Raw genomic sequence first — 17,995 nt, 5'->3', positions numbered from 1 at the left:
GAAGCATTGTGCGATGTAATAATGATGATAATGCTTAGAACCTTGGTACAAAACATGGCCTTAGAACGAATGAGCAAAATTGCACAAGTCGACCTACATTGGGTTCTGTACAAATGAAAAAAGGAAGAATTTAGCCATTCATTTCTGTAGCTATTACCCTGTGGGAGTTCCATTCAAAGTGAAACAACTTGTAAAGTAAATATTTCATTTTTGGCCGTTACTTGTAGGCAAATTTGTCATTTATTATTTTTCTTTCATCTGAACAGTTACAAATATTGTGAAGCAATATACATAAACCTCATTGAAAAGTAAAAAAAAAAAAACTGCCAAAACCAGCAAACACAACCTAATGGATATGGAACCAATACTGCACATTGGTGCCGTCAAGCATTGGTTTGTACCATTAGTCTGTCACGTCAAATCTGCTTGCACCATTGTAGCTGCCCCAAGTTGTGCTAGTATTGCCCCTTAGTGCAGAATGATTGTGTTTGTACCTTCAATCAGAGGTTTCTGCTTCATGTGTTGTGGTTCAAACTCATCAAGCTGCAGTCACACCCTACTGTGAGGTAACACAAGGTTTTAAAACAGCTTTAAATTCCTTCAATGAATGAAGTGGAAACACCCTGGACTATTTGTCCACTGTAAGCAAACTGCACAGGAAATGTATGAAGTGGTTCATTTTCCCATAGTGGAAAATCAGGCACCCTGAATCTTGAAATCGACAAAACAAACATAACCATTATTCTGCATGGAGACATAGACCATGAAATAAGACAGACACAGATTATTTTTCTTTAAAATGATCCTTTATATTTTCAGTAATTCACATATTTATTGGTTACCACAATGTAATGAGTACCACCGGTTTGCCACTATGACTGATACATTCACAAGGAACCATCCTTTCTATGTTTCCTTTGCTTTGCTTAAGGCAGTTATTTTACATTGAGGACCTTCTCCAGTCAGATATTGTGGGACCTTCGTCTGAACAGTGAAGCATTTGTACAGCTCAGTCGCAGATCTCAATTACAAGATGGGTGTTTGAGTCACACATTCTCCTCCAAAACAAAAAGAAAAATATATTTCATGCTTTATCCCCACTTGATAACAGTTACTGCCACAAGACAGTAGCACACGAACATCAGTGTTTCACAGATTTCTTTTGCTTTTGTCAAAGCTCCTTCTGAAAGGAGCGCTGCTCTTTTAATCAAGATTCCCAGCTAGTCAAACTAATTCAGAATTACTTTGTTTCCACAATCACACAGAACACTGGCAGAGTGTTTACACATTATTACAACATGCATCTTCCTCTGTTGCAATCACATGGCATTCACACATCTCAATGTGAAATGTACATACAATGGCTGTGCAACTCAGCTGAATAGGGAACACTGTACTTCACTGTGCTATTTCAATGAGTCAGCAAATGAAGATCTCAATGAATACACACACCTGATCTTAACAGGACCTGACTGTTACTACTTTCTCATCACAGGCCTTATTGCCTGTCCAGTTTGTTTCCCAAAGCCAGTTATAGCTCTTCCTCCTGGTAACCTGCATGCCACTCTCATTCTGTGAGCCAAACAGGCATGCTCTTCCCCCTATGTGCAGCAGTAGGAGGTTAATGCTTTCTATAAATTCTGTTTTACACAAATCTTCAATTGAACCACTAACAACTTTCTGAAACATGAACAAAAACCCTACAGCTTTACAGGACCTGGGTCCGTGTGATTAGCCCCAGCTCGGTCTGAATGAAGGGATTCCCTTTGTAAATGGGGCTGTTGATGTATGCAAATCATTTACAACTATTACACACTCAATTGTGCTGAATGTAGAAATACTCAAATACATTCAATGGCAAATGTTTTGACTAGAATTATTTTCAATGTCTTCATAATTGTCGTTTCATTTATTACATTTCTTTGGATACATGCATACACTGTAGCAATAGGTAGCTCTGCCTTCCAGTCACATTTACAATCATTGTCAACAAAACATTTTAAAAACAATTAAAAACAAATAAAATACATGATATATAGGTTTGAAAGGAGGTATAACTGCAGTGTACAAAAATGAAAACAATGAAACAAATGAAAAGGTTTTTTTTTTGGATGCACACACAAGATATATATATATATATATATATATATATAATCATTTCAATTTTTTTTAACAGTTAAAAATCTTGCTAGGGAATGAATAAAAAGCTTTAAAAATCGTGTGAAGTATTTTTGAGTAGAGAGAGCTTTGGTTCCGTTAAGCTTGCTCCCCGGTCAGGTTCATGCCTGGAGCCCCAGGGACCTAGCCGTGTTGAGGACATCGTCTCGGGTGAGGTAGCAGCCACAGAGCTGTCGCAACCCTGTGAACGACTCGCGCCCGTGAAGCACGCGCCAGTTATCAATGAACAGCACCTGCAACAGCAAGGAGAAACAGCTAGCAACTGCATAACTGTGTGCTCACTCAGGGAGGAAAGGAAGGACTGGAAGTAAATCACCAGTCTACTCTATGAACCAGTAAGACTGTAACTGTAGTTTTGTCTGTTAATGTGAAGATGTACATCACAACTGGCTAAGACATACTGTGCAGTGCACTATCAAGACACTGCCGTGGTGTTGAGAGCAAACAGCCAAACGACCTCCTCTCATTCATACGTTTTTGTGTTCTAGTCTTACACACGTAAAATAAAATAACAATACTTCTCCCTGATGTATATTTTATCTGTTACCGTTTTAGATTTAACAGAATTAAAATGAAAAAGCATGATCGTAGTGTCTCTAATGGTTTGTACCTTTCCTGGTTTGAGTTTCACCCAGAGCTCATTTTCAGGTTTCCTCAGCTCAGAGGTGAGTGCTCGATGTGCAACATACCAGCGCTGCACAGTATCGTGAGGCACTGTGTTAATGACAGCTCGGTCGTAGTTATTGTACCTGGACACAATTGGAGATAGAAACAAACTTTATAGCAAATAACTGTCCATTGGAACAGATTAAAAGGGCAATTTACTTGTGAAGAGCTGTGATTCATGATATCTCTGTTTACTGTAAAACGTGTTCCTCTTTAATCAGCTGATCTCACAGGGCAATGGATGGGCAGACGTTCACTGTGCACGATTCACAGCTGGCTCCATTTAACCTCAGAATAATACTTGTTTATGAGACTGAAAATTCAGGACCATCTGTCAGTAGTAACGTAAAACTTCAATCAAGAAATGTGTCCGACAACAAGAAAATATGAACAATTTTGCCACCTCCTTACCTGTTTTTTTTATTTTCATAATGTTCAGTTAAATGCGTCACTTTGTGAACAGACAGTTGCTATATCATACTTTCTTCTCCTGAATACATTTGAGCTACACTTCTGAAACAAACGTGACGCAGGAGAGAATTACTCAACCTTCAAATTTCTCATTTGTTACTCTTTTTTGTTTATCCAGTAGTGTTACAAGACATATGGAGAGGCACATTTCAGAATGAAATGAGAAATGGAGATTCCCAAGCACGTCTCGGTCTGTTTTATGGACACTGACAGTAAGAAACACAAGATGCCTTACCTGATCATATAAAGCTCATTGTTCCATGGGTACACATTGAGGACAGGTCCCACTCCAATCATATGGTTGTGATAGGCTCCCACGTTCTCAATGTACTCGTGCTTTATAGGCACTCTGCTGAGCAGCTCAAAGTTTCCCGGGGCTTCTTTCAGAACCTTGTCAGCGCCATGAAACCCGTCCACTAAGAGGGTCCGCCCCCCCGTGCCCTCGTGCCTCAGACAGTGGAACACCTGGATACTGCAGCAGGGAAAGCAAGGGCTTAAAGGAGTGCTAACCAAGGGTTGAAACCCAGTTTCAAAACTCTTATTAGTGCCAGCAGTATTATCTCTGGGACTCTTTTTCTTCTATTGAGGACAAAGGATTTAATGGTATTCTATCCTGCTGGATTTTCATCTAATCAGTGATCAAGAAAGTAACTCATTACATAGTGTACTTACTTACCAGCAGTGCTGTGGTGTCAATTTAAAAACCCCTTCCATGAGGAAGGTGGACCTGGAACAAAAAGTGAAAGGAAAGGGGTCCCTTTCTGACGACTTCCTCCTGAAACAACTGGCAAGTTCTCATGTAGCCTACACCTCATCTACGCATCACTCACCAATTAGATGAAAATATTAAAAAATACTTATGCACGGAACAAACACTTTATGAACAGTTTGGACTTTATGCAGGACAAAATCAATATCAGAAATTCATTTCTTGATTATTCGGTGATGTAACATTCAAAATAAAGTAGTATAAATTAGACTGGATAAACATGCTTTGCTAATGACCTTGACCTACATCCATGACCAACAGGAGGCTGTGGTCCAGTGGTTAAAGAAAGGGCTTGTAACCAGGAGGTCCCCAGTTCAATTCCCAGCTCAATCACTGACTCACTGTGTGACCTTGAGCAAGTCACTTAACCCCTTTATGCTCCGTCTTTCAGGTAAGACGTAGTTGTAAGTGACTGCAGCTGATGCATAGTTCACACACCCTAGTCTCTGTAAGTCACCTTGGATAAAGGGATCTGCTAAATAAAACAATAAATAACAAAAATAAAAAGTCCCCATGCAAAGATGAATCCAATTTATGCGAGTGGATTACAATACATACTTTATTAGCCCAATCAGTTTATGCATAAGCACACCAACAAGGCTTAGATTGCAATAACCTCAGTAGTCTCCATGTATGTCACACAGCTTCCACAGCATTGTGAATAGGGTGTTAAACACTGATTAGAAATGAAGTCTGAATGTGCCTTTTGTTCTGGAGGAAAAGGTGACCGTTCCATAGGGATTAACACCTTCTTCAGGGAGGTCAGGGGCAGTAAAGCCTGGATCAAAATCTCTTTCAAAGTCTGTCCGATCTGATGCTTACCCATTGTGACCAAAACGGCTGTGCAGCAGAGAGCAGCAGCTTTGATATCTTACAGGAAGCATGCCAGACATGCTGTTTGTATAACAACTCATTGAACCACAGAAGCACCTTTGAAAGCATGGTTTCTGGATGAAAGAAGACCTATCATTAGACTCTGCTGCAGAACAACCTCTCAGTAAAGCCTGGCAGCACAGTGTGCCCTGGTATACCGGACAGGACTGGACTCGTCCAGGGGATTTCAAATAAAACAAATACACAGCACAAGTTAGCTCGCAAAACTATGGCCTTTTGGGAGCAATTAACATTTTTGAAAACAGACACATTTAAAAAATCTAAAAAGGCAATTTATTGTGTATTACCTGAATGATCCTGTACAGAAGAAAAAAAAGATCTATTTTACAAAATCCTTTTAGCATGTCCCAAGTCAAAGTTCATCACTTCCTCGTCCTCATTACATTACCACATACCATCAGAAAGCAGAGGATCTACCACCAGCTGTTTGTTTAAAACTTGTACAGTATAGTACTGTGCTACTGTCCAGTATACAGTAGTGTGCACATTACAACACCCCACTGCTTCTGTAGTTTTGGTTTGTTGTGCATGTACAATGAAACCACTGGAACTGAACAAAATTGTCAAAATAGGCAAATGAGTGACTGGTTAATTTAATTGATGATTTTAAAAGGTCACACATGCAATACATTTAAAATAGTAAGAGAAAAGGAACACAGAGCCACAAACGTTAAAATGCATGACTTTTTAGATGTTGTTTAGATGCCTAAATAAAAGCACAAAGTGGTCTAACACTTTCACACAAGACTGCCTGTTGTTTCTATATCACTCATTACTGACCGAAAATTGAAATGTGGAAGTTTTCATGCAGGTATGTATATAAAGGATATAAATGACAAATCTAAAGGTGCACACTACTGTGGTGCTGTGCTACTGCATTATGTGCTTACCCACAGGGTTCCTGGAAGTATGAGGTGTCTGTGTGACGATCTAATGCAAGTTTAGTATAGGCTGTGTCTCCTCTGGAGAAATCAGATGTAAAGTTCCATACTCTGCCATACATCGTTTCCCTGAAAAACACAAAAGAGAAAATATACAAGTTTGTATGCATTGTCCAATTAGAGATGTTGATTTTTTAAAACGCATCACATTGTCAGTGACCAAAACAAACCAGAACAGGCATTATAGTGTGTCAAGTGTGAACTTTGGCAATATATATATATATTTTTTTTCATAGCTTTACTTTATCTTAATTTACAAATGAGAGGAGGCCATTTGACCCATCTAAGCTTGATCTTTGTCAAGTTGGCTTTTAAAAGGATCCATGTGATTCAGCCTCAACAACATGACTAGTTAGCCCTAAGTGTCTCCTTCCCTCTGTCCTGTCTATGTGGTTCTAGACCTGGTCATTTTAAACTAGTTATGAAAACAGGTCTGGGTTCAGGAACAGAAGAATTTTCATTGAATTGCAGAACGTGAATAGAGTAGTTTGTATATGTATGGCTAGTACACTCAAGGACTTTCATTCTACTTTGTATTGTTCAAGGCTAGTGCTAAATGGGGACATTCCTTTGTGAGAATCCCAGGAGAGAAGAGCGAACCTGATGAGGCTGACTCTCTGAGCAACGGTCTCAGTGGCCTCTAGAGTTGGGGGCACATCTTCCACGAAGGCAATGCCGTACAGCAGGAAGGTTTTCAGGAATTGTTTCAGCTCCTCGTCGGAGGTCATGAAGCCCTCACAGCTGATGGCAGGCACTTTTGCTTCGTTGTAGATCTCCGAGTTCCAGAGAATCCGGGGCTGGACTGCTCTCTGTTTCTGACCCTCATAGCTGTTCTGCACAAGCCAGGCCAGGTTGAACCGGGTCACGTGACCGTCCGGCCCTGGGAATCCAAAGACAACACTATTGAAAACGTCTTCATTGCCACACAGTCAGCTGTAAAACCTACTGTAGTAATCTACAAGATTCCTGTTTTATGTCCATTTGCCAAAAGGATATAAAGTACAACATGTTCTATACGGGGGTTCACCTAACTGGTTCACATGCGCACCAATAAAGAAGAATGCGGACTCCCATATTGTTCTTAAAGACGCAAAGGCGTACCGTCAGTACATTTTTAACAGGAAAGCATTTGTCATAAAGGCAGCCAGGGTGCTCATGCTTGCAAGGTGAGCCATACCTGCCTAACCTCTGGATTTTTCCTGGAGCTGTGTTAACGATCTTTGGGAGGGTAACAATTTAACAACTGTCCCTCCCTGCTAGCGCCATCATTGGCTGCTTCAAGTTTTTATTATAAAATGGAGAGTGACAGGTGGAACCACTCCAGTTCATAAGAACAATAATTTTCTTTTAATGGGCACTTGAAACAACCAATGATAGCAGGGATCCATGGGTGAAAGTGGCCAATGATCATTTTGACATAATTTTCTATGTTGATAGCTAATAACCAACTGTAAAAAATTACGTTTTTGTAGTAACAGTTTATTTAACTGTATAATAACACAAATCAAAATGATACTCACTTTTATAGATAAGCTCTGGGCCAGTAACCTTTCTTATTCAGTAACACAAGTCAGTTTTGGTGACTATAGGTGAGTGTTTAATTCTAAAAGCAGCACAACCATTCATGTGTTTTAATCAATGTCAGAAGCAATGGTCATAGGATTTTGTGTCTCAATCGTAGGCGCCTAAATGTTAAACAGTAGGGGGGCAAACTGAAGGACTAACTGCTGAGCGTAGAGAGGCAAATGTTTAAATGTTTATTTTTGTTTTTTGTTTTGTTTTTTACAATTAAGACGCTAATTTTCATACTAAATAACACTTAATAGTACTGTACATGCCACTATGCACCATACTCTATTTGCAAGACAATTGCTTAACCTTCAACATCACACCCAGCTTGAGGTGGCAAAGCCCTCACAATGTGCGCTAATATGCAGGAAAAGAAGGGTCTGTGTGTATATTTCACAGCATAGCATGTGAATGCCTGCTTGTGCCACTCTGCAATCTACTTTATGTTGAAGAGAAATGCTCAAGCTTTAAAATGATACCCTGCTTGAGGTGGCACATCCAGACTATCTATGTGATTTCACCCTTAGAATGTGAGCTAATATTCAATGCGTAACTGTGCGAATAAATAACTAACTTCAGCCCTCGAATCGTGAATAATTAACTAACTTCAGCCTCGAATCGTGAATAATTAACTAACTTCAGCCTCGAATCGTGAATAATTAACTAACTTCAGCCCTCAAATCGTGAAAAATTAACTAACTTCAGCCTCGAATCGTGAATAATTAACTAACTTCAGCCTCGAATCGTGAATAATTAACTAACTTCAGCCTCGAATCGTGAATAATTAACTAACTTCAGCCTCGAATCGTGAATAATTAACTAACTTCAGCCCTCAAATCGTGAATAATTAACTAACTTCAGCCTCGAATCGTGAATAATTAACTAACTTCAGCCTCAAATCGGAAATAAGTAACTAACTTCAGACTCGAATCGGAAATAAGTAACTAACTTCAGCCTCAAATCGGGAAGAAGTAACTAACTTCAGCACGGTCCTTCTGTAAAGCTCGGACCCCCCATCCAGAACTCGTCTGTTGAGAGTCAGTTTTGGGTTCCAACTAAAGTTACACGTTGGCTGAACGTGTCTGCAGACAGCAAGAGCACCTCTCATATGACAGTGTGCAGAACGGCAGGGAGAGTATAAGCAAACAGTTTAATTGCCTTACAATTCAGGTGCTTGCCTTTAAAGTAAGATTAAATGTAATTATTTATACATAAATAAGCTTACTTGACTTGAAAACCATCTTAAGCAAATTCCTACTTGGTTTGCTTTAATGAGTAGTACACAACAAGCTTCAATATGAAAGTTTTTAATGAAAAAAAAAAAACATTTCTTAAGTAAAAACGGGATTCTGTTATTTTGCAATAGGACGGCTTCAGATTATTACCAGTGCTTAACAGCAGTAACATTTTATTTAGAGTTGCTGTTGAACATAAACCTGTTCAAGGCCCAGCAGCAACACGAACCTACTAACGTCCTTGTTTAAATAAAATACATAAATAACCTCTGAATATAATTTCATTAATAGAGAATAAAACAAACTAAACTAACAATTACCTTGACTATATTTAATGAATCATTTTTGGTAGTATCCAAACTGCCCAGCATCTTCTGTTGCAGTCACGCCGCTGCTAATGTTAGCTGACACTGTTGTAAATAGTGCAGAGTAGACTATTGTGGGTCAAACCAGTGTTCGTGTAGGGGCCATTTTATTGTGGGTTTTTATTTATTTATTTTTAATTTTGGACTTATGGTATCTTATGAATGACTTTACTTTTTTACATTTTAAACCGTTTAGAGGCCAAACCATAACAAAACACAAGAAAAGGAGCAAGAAAAAGTAGCAAAACATGTGCTTAAGAATCTTAGCAGGTTTTATCACAGCTGGATAAGCAGTCCTCCAGATCTATGTAGAACTCTACAGTGTGACATGCAGACGTACAGCTTCCTCCACTCCTGCATAGCTGTGTTTCAGGGATGCAGATCTATGTAGAACTCTACAGTGTGACATGCAGACGTACAGCTGCCTCCACTCCTGCAGAGCTGTGTTTCAGGGATGCAGATCTATGTAGAACTCTACAGTGTGACATGCAGACGTACAGCTTCCTCCACTCCTGCATAGCTGTGTTTCAGGGATGCAGATCTATGTAGAACTCTACAGTGTGACATGCAGACGTACAGCTTCCTCCACTCCTGCATAGCTGTGTTTCAGGGATGCAGATCTATGTAGAACTCTACAGTGTGACATGCAGACGTACAGCTGCCTCCACTCCTGCATAGCTGTGTTACAGGGATGCAGATCTATGTAGAACTCTACAGTGTGACATGCAGACGTACAGCTTCCTCCACTCCTGCATAGCTGTGTTACAGGGATGCAGATCTATGTAGAACTCTACAGTGTGACATGCAGAAGTACAGCTGCCTCCACTCCTGCGTAGCTGTGTTACAGGGATGCAGATCTATGTAGAACTCTACAGTGTGACATGCAGACGTAGAGCTGCCTCCACTCCTGCATAGCTGTGTTACACGGGTGCAGATCTATGTAGAACTCTACAGTGTGACATGCAGAAGTACAGCTGCCTCCACTCCTGCGTAGCTGTGTTACAGGGATGCAGATCTATGTAGAACTCTACAGTGCGACATGCAGAAAAACAGCTGCCTCCACTCCTGCGTAGCTGTGTTACAGGGATGCAGATCTATGTAGAACTCTACAGTGTGACATGCAGACGTACAGCTACCTCCACTCCTGCGTAGCTGTGTTAAAGGGGAAATGTATCCCCACTGCCACAAAAATTAATAACCAGGAAAAAGTACTTGCCAACAGTATTTTAAAATTGACTGGCCTTCAAAACTACCTGACCTACAAATAGGTCTTCTCACAGGTTTTAATTTTTAGGAAAGGTTTTAAAAAAGGCTTGAATTAAAAAAGAAAATTGTAACAGTATTTATTTCTTGGGGGAACTGAGAGGAAAGGATAACGCATGTGCACTGTTCAAACAGGAACACAGCATTCAGTGAGAGGGTAATGTCACCCCTGTGCTGGGATCTGAAGTGCACTGTTCAAACAGGAACACAGCATTCAGTGAGGGGGTAATGTCACCCCTGTGCTGGGATCTGAAGTGCACTGTTCAAACAGGAACACAGCATTCAGTGAGGGGGTAATGTCACCCCTGTGCTGGGATCTGAAGTGCACTGTTCAAACAGGAACACAGCATTCAGTGAGGGGGTAATGTCACCCCTGTGCTGGGATCTGAAGTGCACTGGGATCGTGCATACAGGCTCATGTTTTGTGAAGACCACACTGCAGTGGATGCCATTTATTGTTAAGAGTTTCAGCTTGTTATTAGGAATTCTGTCAATTTACTATTAAAGGGGTGCAGCTCTTAACACTATTATACAGTGCAGTCTGTTTATAAGAATCACTGATATAAGAATCAACTGCACATAGTGATCAAAACCACTGGGACCAAATCATTCCTATACTAACCAATGTAAAATAATCTGCTTGTAAGAATCAAGCAATCCGCTTATAAGAATCATGTCGGGGCAAACTGACTGCATGTAATACAGTACTTGATCAAGTGCAATGACGTATACAGCCAATAAAAGCTGTTTTTGAATTTGAATTTGATCACATCTCGCGTGATTAGGCACGTACACAGCGTGGATCATGCAGTGATGCAGGAAACACTGCATTGTTTGTAATCAAACGTGACTGTGCCACTGCATTGTGCAGGTATGTTTTTGGTGTTCTCTGTTAGTGAAAATGTGTTTCAATAAAGTGAATACACGTTCATTGAATACATACTGAGTACAGCAGTGTTATTGTGTGATATGCATGTAGATGGCGTGGCACAGGAGGAGGAGGAGGAGGAGGAGGAGGAGGAAGAGGGTGAGGAGGGTGAGGAGGAGGAAGAGGAGGAAGAGGAGGAGGAGGAGGAGGGGGCGGGGGGATTGCAGAGCTTTGCATCTCCGCTTAATGAAAAACTGTGAGATTTGCAGAAAATAAGTAAGCCACAGATGCTTAAATGCAGCGGTAGTCTTGACAGTAAAATACTGTACTGTAATGTCATTTTAATTCAAAGGCCATTACATGTAACACCGCACGGCAGTTAAACTAGGCACCCTCATGAGACGATCGCTTCTCAAGTATACTGTAGTAAAATAGGATTCTGCAGCCTTGAGTAAACAGAAGTCAGAACTGTGATCGTATAACAAGCTGCTTACCCACGACGACTTGTTTTTATGTATTGTCCTCAGTGACTGAGCACCATTGACATCTGTATACTGTATTTAAACTGCTAATGGCACACTTTTCCTAATTGTAATACAACAGAGTGGCCAAGGACAGTGTAAATTATCAGGCTGGAGTCTTGATTTACAGTTTTAAACCGGTGTTGGTTTTATTTTTCTTACACTGCGGTGGCGAAACAACCGCTAAACAAACAAAATAAACCTAGCTTTAGTTGGAGCACTAACTAACTTCGTGTGGAACAAACACTAGATCTCTTACTCGAGTTTTGGTTTCTTTTTGTTGCTTCTGCTTCCTTACACTTCTATACCCCCATCACAAAGCTATCGGCTAAGCCATTTCTATCGAGGTGTCATTAACTTTAACAAGCAGTTAACCAATTGACTACTATCCATAATTCGTTAAGGAAAGCAGCTGTGGATTTTTCGTGGGCGTGCATACATGTGGGAACTCATGACACCTAGTGGTCAACCCATTACACTGCAGCCAGGGAACAAGCTCTTATCATTCTCATACTAAGTTTGATTCTGCACCACAGTTATTTTATAGGTCTGCTTTTAAGAATCAACCGCTTATAAGAATCAAAACACCGGGGACGGATGTGATTCTTATAAATGGACTGCACTGTAGTGCCTATCTTGATATCTTCTATTGCAGCTCTTAAAATAACAATGTGCTATTTAAACTAGTCATCAGATCTGAAAATTAAACAAATTGACAGATTTTACAAGGATATTGTCATCAGTATATATGAAATTGAAGGAAGCACTGCAGCGGCCCTTACAGGTGAGGAAGAGGGTTTCTTCGTCCACTCGGATGTTTGAAGGCCGGATTCCCAGCTCCACGGTGGCAGTGTCCAGATTGCGCTGGTTTGTTTTCGTGTTGTAACACGAGGCAGAGCGACAGTGATCCCGAAGCCACACGTAGTCGAAGCGCATCAGCAGCCCACTGATGCTCAGCTCTGAGAAACAAAGTCATGAGTAACACATATTGGGGCCTGGTCCAATGAACAAACTGACAGGGATCTAGTAGTGGATCACTATAGCAGGTCTAGTAGTGGATCACTATCACAGGGCTCTCCTTCACGTCCCAAACTTGTGAACAATCCAATGCATGTTTATAACATTGTCTTTATAAAGAAGTAAAATCCCATAGAAGCTATTTTAAGAGTAGCTTGAAATTACAGTTTCAATATTTTGCTTTACTGACCCCATGCTATTATTTCAGTCACTCTGACTGGGTTTCAATTACTGAAATACTGGAGTTGTTTTCAAGGCACGTTGATCTTTGTTCAAGAGTCGTTCACATGTTCTAGCTGCCTGACAGTCACGTTACCCAGACTGGATCATCCAAAGTGTCTTTATAGTAGTAATAACTAACTCAGTGTTACCCAAACGACTACCATCACAAAGCACTTAACACCGGGCTACAGTAAGTTAACACCTGTTTTCTAAAAAGAAACAAACCGTTGATATTAAAATGCTTCAAATAAAAAACTCCTACATGCACCATAGCTGTTTCTTGTTACTGCAGCAGTCTGATTTTAGCTTTACACAAAATTAATGCAGTCAGTGGTAGATGTATTTGAGAGACATAAATTTCTTACCAAAATAGTCTTCTCGCAGTTGCCACAAGCAGCTCTTTGAATGCGAGGCTGTGTGCTGTGTGCGGCTGGCTGCACAGGGGCCCCTGGTGATTCCGGGGGGCCACAAGGCTGGAGGCTGGGCATTCCTCTTGGGAAGGCGATGCAAGCAAGCGCCAAGACGGACAAACATGCGAGTGAACGTCATCTTAAAGGAAGAGGCAACAACACAGGAATCACACTTTTAGGCTACATATTAACTTTATTATGTCTTTCTTTAGTTCTCCATACTTGTTAATGGTATGTGAAATTAAAATAAAAACGGCCGCTGGTCTTTTTTGGGGGGCATCTCAGGGATATTTATATATATATATATATATATATATATATATATATATATATATATATATATATATAAAAATGAGATATCTTGCATGGCCCTTGATTAGCTCTATTAACATGATTCATTGGTGAATGGTTGGCTTACCAGTTAGTTTGCATTATCTCTGCATTCGTTTAGCTGCGGACGGCACACTGGTTTACTTTCTCCTTCTCTATGCTGACACTGAACTGAACAGCAATCCTCCAGCCGCTGCCGAATACAGCTTGCAACCGGGAAATTGCAAGCTCAATTCCAGCAGACAACCCGCTTTCCCACTTTGATTACATTTAGCTATTTTCATTGATAACATGTAACAAGAAAACCCTGTAAATATGTTCAACAAGCGCGTATAAAAATGTACAAAAACTAACTTGAACAAAACGTTAAAAACACACAGTAGATTTCTAGACTGTCAATGTATCAATTTCACTAATTGAATCTGATTAACTCCATCTCAGAAAAATAAATAGCTAATAAATGCACGACGTCATGTCCTGCTCTCACGTGTCATATGGTTGTTTTGCGTTAAGTCTTATATTGCACGCCACAAAATTGTGCTGTATGTTTCCTATACCACGCAATTAATATGCTTTTCAAACGGATAAGGTTTTTTTAAACACGACATATAAACTGTCTGATGCACTTACCTCTTAATTTCAAGTACTATCCAGCAGTAGCGAAGCGCTTTTAAACTTGACCCTCCTGTCTCTTGAATCTTGTTTAAGGAGGACTTTCATTCAGTTTTATTGGTGCAACACGTACTAGTCCAGTATAAAGTTAAACAGGATTAAACAGGACATAAACTTGACCGCCATTATCATTACTATGATGATGCTGCTCTGTTACTAACATCAACACGCATGCGTCCAATTTATGAAAAAACAAATGCTCTTGCTGTCTTATACGTTCTATTTAGTCGTGGATATGCTGCCAGCACTGAAAACATACTGCGTAATAGGGGCCAGATGTTTTCTGAATACGGTTGGTAATTTGATCTTTGAATGCTGTATACCGGTAAATCAACAATTGTTAAATACGTCCAAAATTATAGTACACTTTTAACTCACAATTGGGGTGTATCGGGGGGGGGGGGGGGGGGGGGGGGGGGGGAGAACAACAATAGGAAGGGGGCGCGCGGCCCAAAAAGTTTGAGAACCACTGATCTGTGAAGGGACGTTTCATTAGTTAAAGCAAGAGATACTTTGCTCATAACTCATGTCCACGAGTGCTTGGAGGTTAGTTTCTTTTTTCAATAATATTCTTGTAGCACAAGCTGTAGTGTGCAAGTGAGGCGGTATAAGATTTGCTAGTAGTGAGATAAAGTTTGCCACAAAACTCCAGGGTGTCACAGTGCAGAACAGACAGCACAGTGATACAGTGCCGTGAAAAAGTATTTGCCCCGTCTGATTTTCTGCATTTTTGCATATTTTTGACACTGAATGTTATCAGATCTTCAACCAAAACCTAGTATTAGATAAAAGCGACCCTGAGTGAACAAATAACACACAAATTTGATACATATTTCATTTACTTATTAAAGAAAGTTATGCAACACCCAATGCCCCTGTGTGAAAAAGTAATCGCCCCCTTAGACTCAATAACTGGTTATGCCCCCTTTAGCAGCAATAACCAACCAAACACTTCCTGTAGTTATTGATTAGTCTCTGACAGCGTCGTGGAGGAATTTTGGCCCACTCCTCAATGCAGAACTTCTTCAACTCAGTGACATTTGTGGGTTTTTGAGCATGAACTGCTCGTTTCATGTCCTGCCACAACATCTCAATGGGGTTTAGGTCTGGACTTTGACTAGGCCATTCCAAAAATTTCTTGTTCTTCAACCATTTTGATGTAGACTTGCTTGTGTGTTTCGGATCATTGTCTTGCTGTATGACCCAGCTGCGCTTCAGCTTCAGCTCACGGACGGATGGCCTGATATTCTCTTGTAGAATTCTCTGATACAGAGCAGAATTCATGGTTCCTTCAATGATGGCGAGGTGTCCAGGTCCTGATGCAGCAAAGCATCCCCAAACCATGACACTACCACCACCATGTTTGACCGTTGGTATGAGGTTCTTACTGTGGAATGCAGTGTTTGGTTTTCACCAGACATAACAGGGCCCATGTTTAGGGACTCATCTGTCCATAGAACATTGTTCCAGAACTCTTGAGGATCATCCAGGTGCTTTTTGGCAAACTTGAGACGAGCATGAATCCCATTTTTGCCCAGTGTCTTTCTGATGGTGGAGTCATGAACACTGATCTTAGCTGAGGCGAGAGAGGCCTGCAGATCCCTGGATGTTGTTCTAGGGTTCTTTGTGACTTCCTGGACGATTTTACGCCTTGCTCTTGGAGAGATTTTGGCAGGACGGCCACTCCTGGGAAGATTCTCTACTGTCCAAAACTTTCTCCATTTGGACAATATGGCTCTGACTGTGGTTCGGTGGAGCCCCAGAGCCTTAGAAATGGCTTTGTAACCCTTTCCAGACTGATAGGCATCAACAACTTTTTTCCGGAGGTCTTCAGGAATTTCTTTTGTTCGTGGCATGATGTGCCTCTAGAACCTGTGTGCTGACAACTTCACTCTGATGGTAAGGGCCAAAGTTAGTCAGATTTATATTGGGCAGGGCTGGCCCAAATCAGGCCTGTTTGTTAACCAAAGTACTCAAACAGCTGACCCCTTTAATTCGGTTGAGTTATCTAGGGGGGGCAATAACTTTTTCACACCTTAAGATTGCATGTTTTTTTTTTATTTTTATTTCCAAACAGCTGACCCCTTTAATTGTGTTGAGTTAACAATAACAATAGTAAAGCACAGCAATACAAACTGATTATACAGTCCAGATACAAGAACTGGAAATGCCGAGGCACACATTGTTGTATCACAAATAGGTCCATATTACATGTGTATTTTAGTTTAACCGTTTGAAAATCTACACCCAACATACAGATATTAAAATGCTGCTCTCATATTTACTAGAAATATATATAGGTGTTTTTTTTTGTAATTAAATATTTAACCTTTACATCCGTACAAACACTGCACCATACAACCGTTAACCTTACATACAGCTGTTTTTAAATATATCTGTGCTTAAATTGGTTTAAATTTAATTTATACAAAATTATATTTTATATCTGAATTAAAGTTATATACAGTACAATTCGCATGAATCACAGTGATTGACAAAGTAGAAGTAGCTATTTAATTATGTTAACGTACGCAAAAAGTGTAAAAAATGAACAAATTGTGTATTTGTATAAAACACATGTACAATGCTTAGTCGTGATAACAGCGACGACAAGATATATATATATATATATATATATATATATATATATATATATATATATATATTATTGTTATTATTAAACAAAAGTATAAATATACACTGTTGGAATTTACCGGTTCTTCCTTCATAACCGCCGTCTCCACATTACAACACTAATTCAATGGGATTTTCCAGATACAAAATTTAACACCACTAATGATGACGTCCTTGGAAGCGCCGCGCGCACACAAACCTCCAAAGCCACACAGCGTGAGCCTCCGAGCCTGCAGAAAATCCATCTATTTGACAGCACGTCATTAAAAAACACACACACACAAAATTAAAATGAACACCTTCACAGATCCCCTGTCCCCTCACATCCCATCTAATGTATTATTATTATTATTATTATTATTATTATTATTATTATTATTACAGACTGGGTGGTGTATCAATAGTACCCAAAAAATGATTTTCCTGTGGTGGGAGTCAAGACTTGTACAATATATTCAATGCAGTGTTGTCCTTGGCAGTCCTGAGCCAGAAACCTATTACTGAGGGTAAAATGAAGAGAAAATGCCATACCCAGTCATTCTGCATTGGTAGTAAGTGGATCATATATGGGGACCACAGGTGTTGTGGGACGGACTGCTCATTAACATATTTTGCATATTTTTAAAGAGGAGACAGTTATCTATTCAGGGATACCAAGATATTTAGTGAGCAAGTAGTCTGAGTGAAGTTATCAAGCAACAAACTCCCCCTCCCCAGCTGTGCTGCTTTCCTAGAAATAGGAGAACATTTTGGGGTAGCATGCTAGTCTTGCTGTAAATCACGTGTTGTTTCCCAATGTTTGAACACTACAGTATGTGTACGCTTAAATAAATAAACACATACATACATACACATTTTCAGAATGTAATCTCACCAAGTGTGGTTACCTCTGGTCCCTGGCCAGTATGTGCGGTAAATGTCGTGACACTGTACTTTGAGCGCCATCTGCTGTTGATTTGCAGTACAGCCC

At 40.1% G+C, this 17,995-nt stretch overlaps 1 protein-coding gene across 5 annotated transcripts; it reads right to left on the bottom strand.

Moving 5' to 3' along the window:
• Positions 1–798: 798 nt before the first annotated feature.
• On the bottom strand, positions 799–17,968 carry LOC131701637 (trimethyllysine dioxygenase, mitochondrial-like). Of its 5 annotated transcripts, none has more exons than XM_059000632.1 (8): positions 17,900–17,968; positions 13,345–13,528; positions 12,523–12,699; positions 6,520–6,799; positions 5,869–5,988; positions 3,551–3,787; positions 2,789–2,927; positions 799–2,411 (listed from the first exon to the last, which is right to left on the bottom strand). In XM_059000632.1, exons 2-8 carry the CDS (start codon positions 13,526–13,528, stop codon positions 2,280–2,282), a joined length of 1,269 nt encoding a protein of 422 aa, XP_058856615.1. In that variant the 5' UTR covers positions 17,900–17,968; the 3' UTR covers positions 799–2,279. The 5 variants fall into 5 exon arrangements, with proteins under 5 accessions (XP_058856615.1, XP_058856618.1, XP_058856613.1 ...); XM_059000635.1 differs by having other exon boundaries at positions 17,913–17,965; XM_059000630.1 differs by lacking the exon at positions 17,900–17,968 and adding an exon at positions 17,106–17,184.
• Between the last annotated feature and the right edge of the window lie 27 nt (positions 17,969–17,995).

Source organism: Acipenser ruthenus, chromosome 26 (genome assembly GCF_902713425.1).
Source record: "Acipenser ruthenus chromosome 26, fAciRut3.2 maternal haplotype, whole genome shotgun sequence".
Taxonomy (NCBI): Eukaryota; Metazoa; Chordata; class Actinopteri; order Acipenseriformes; family Acipenseridae; genus Acipenser; species Acipenser ruthenus.
The sequence above is the reverse complement of the archived record's forward strand: the minus strand, read 5'-3'. Positions and strand labels throughout refer to the sequence as shown.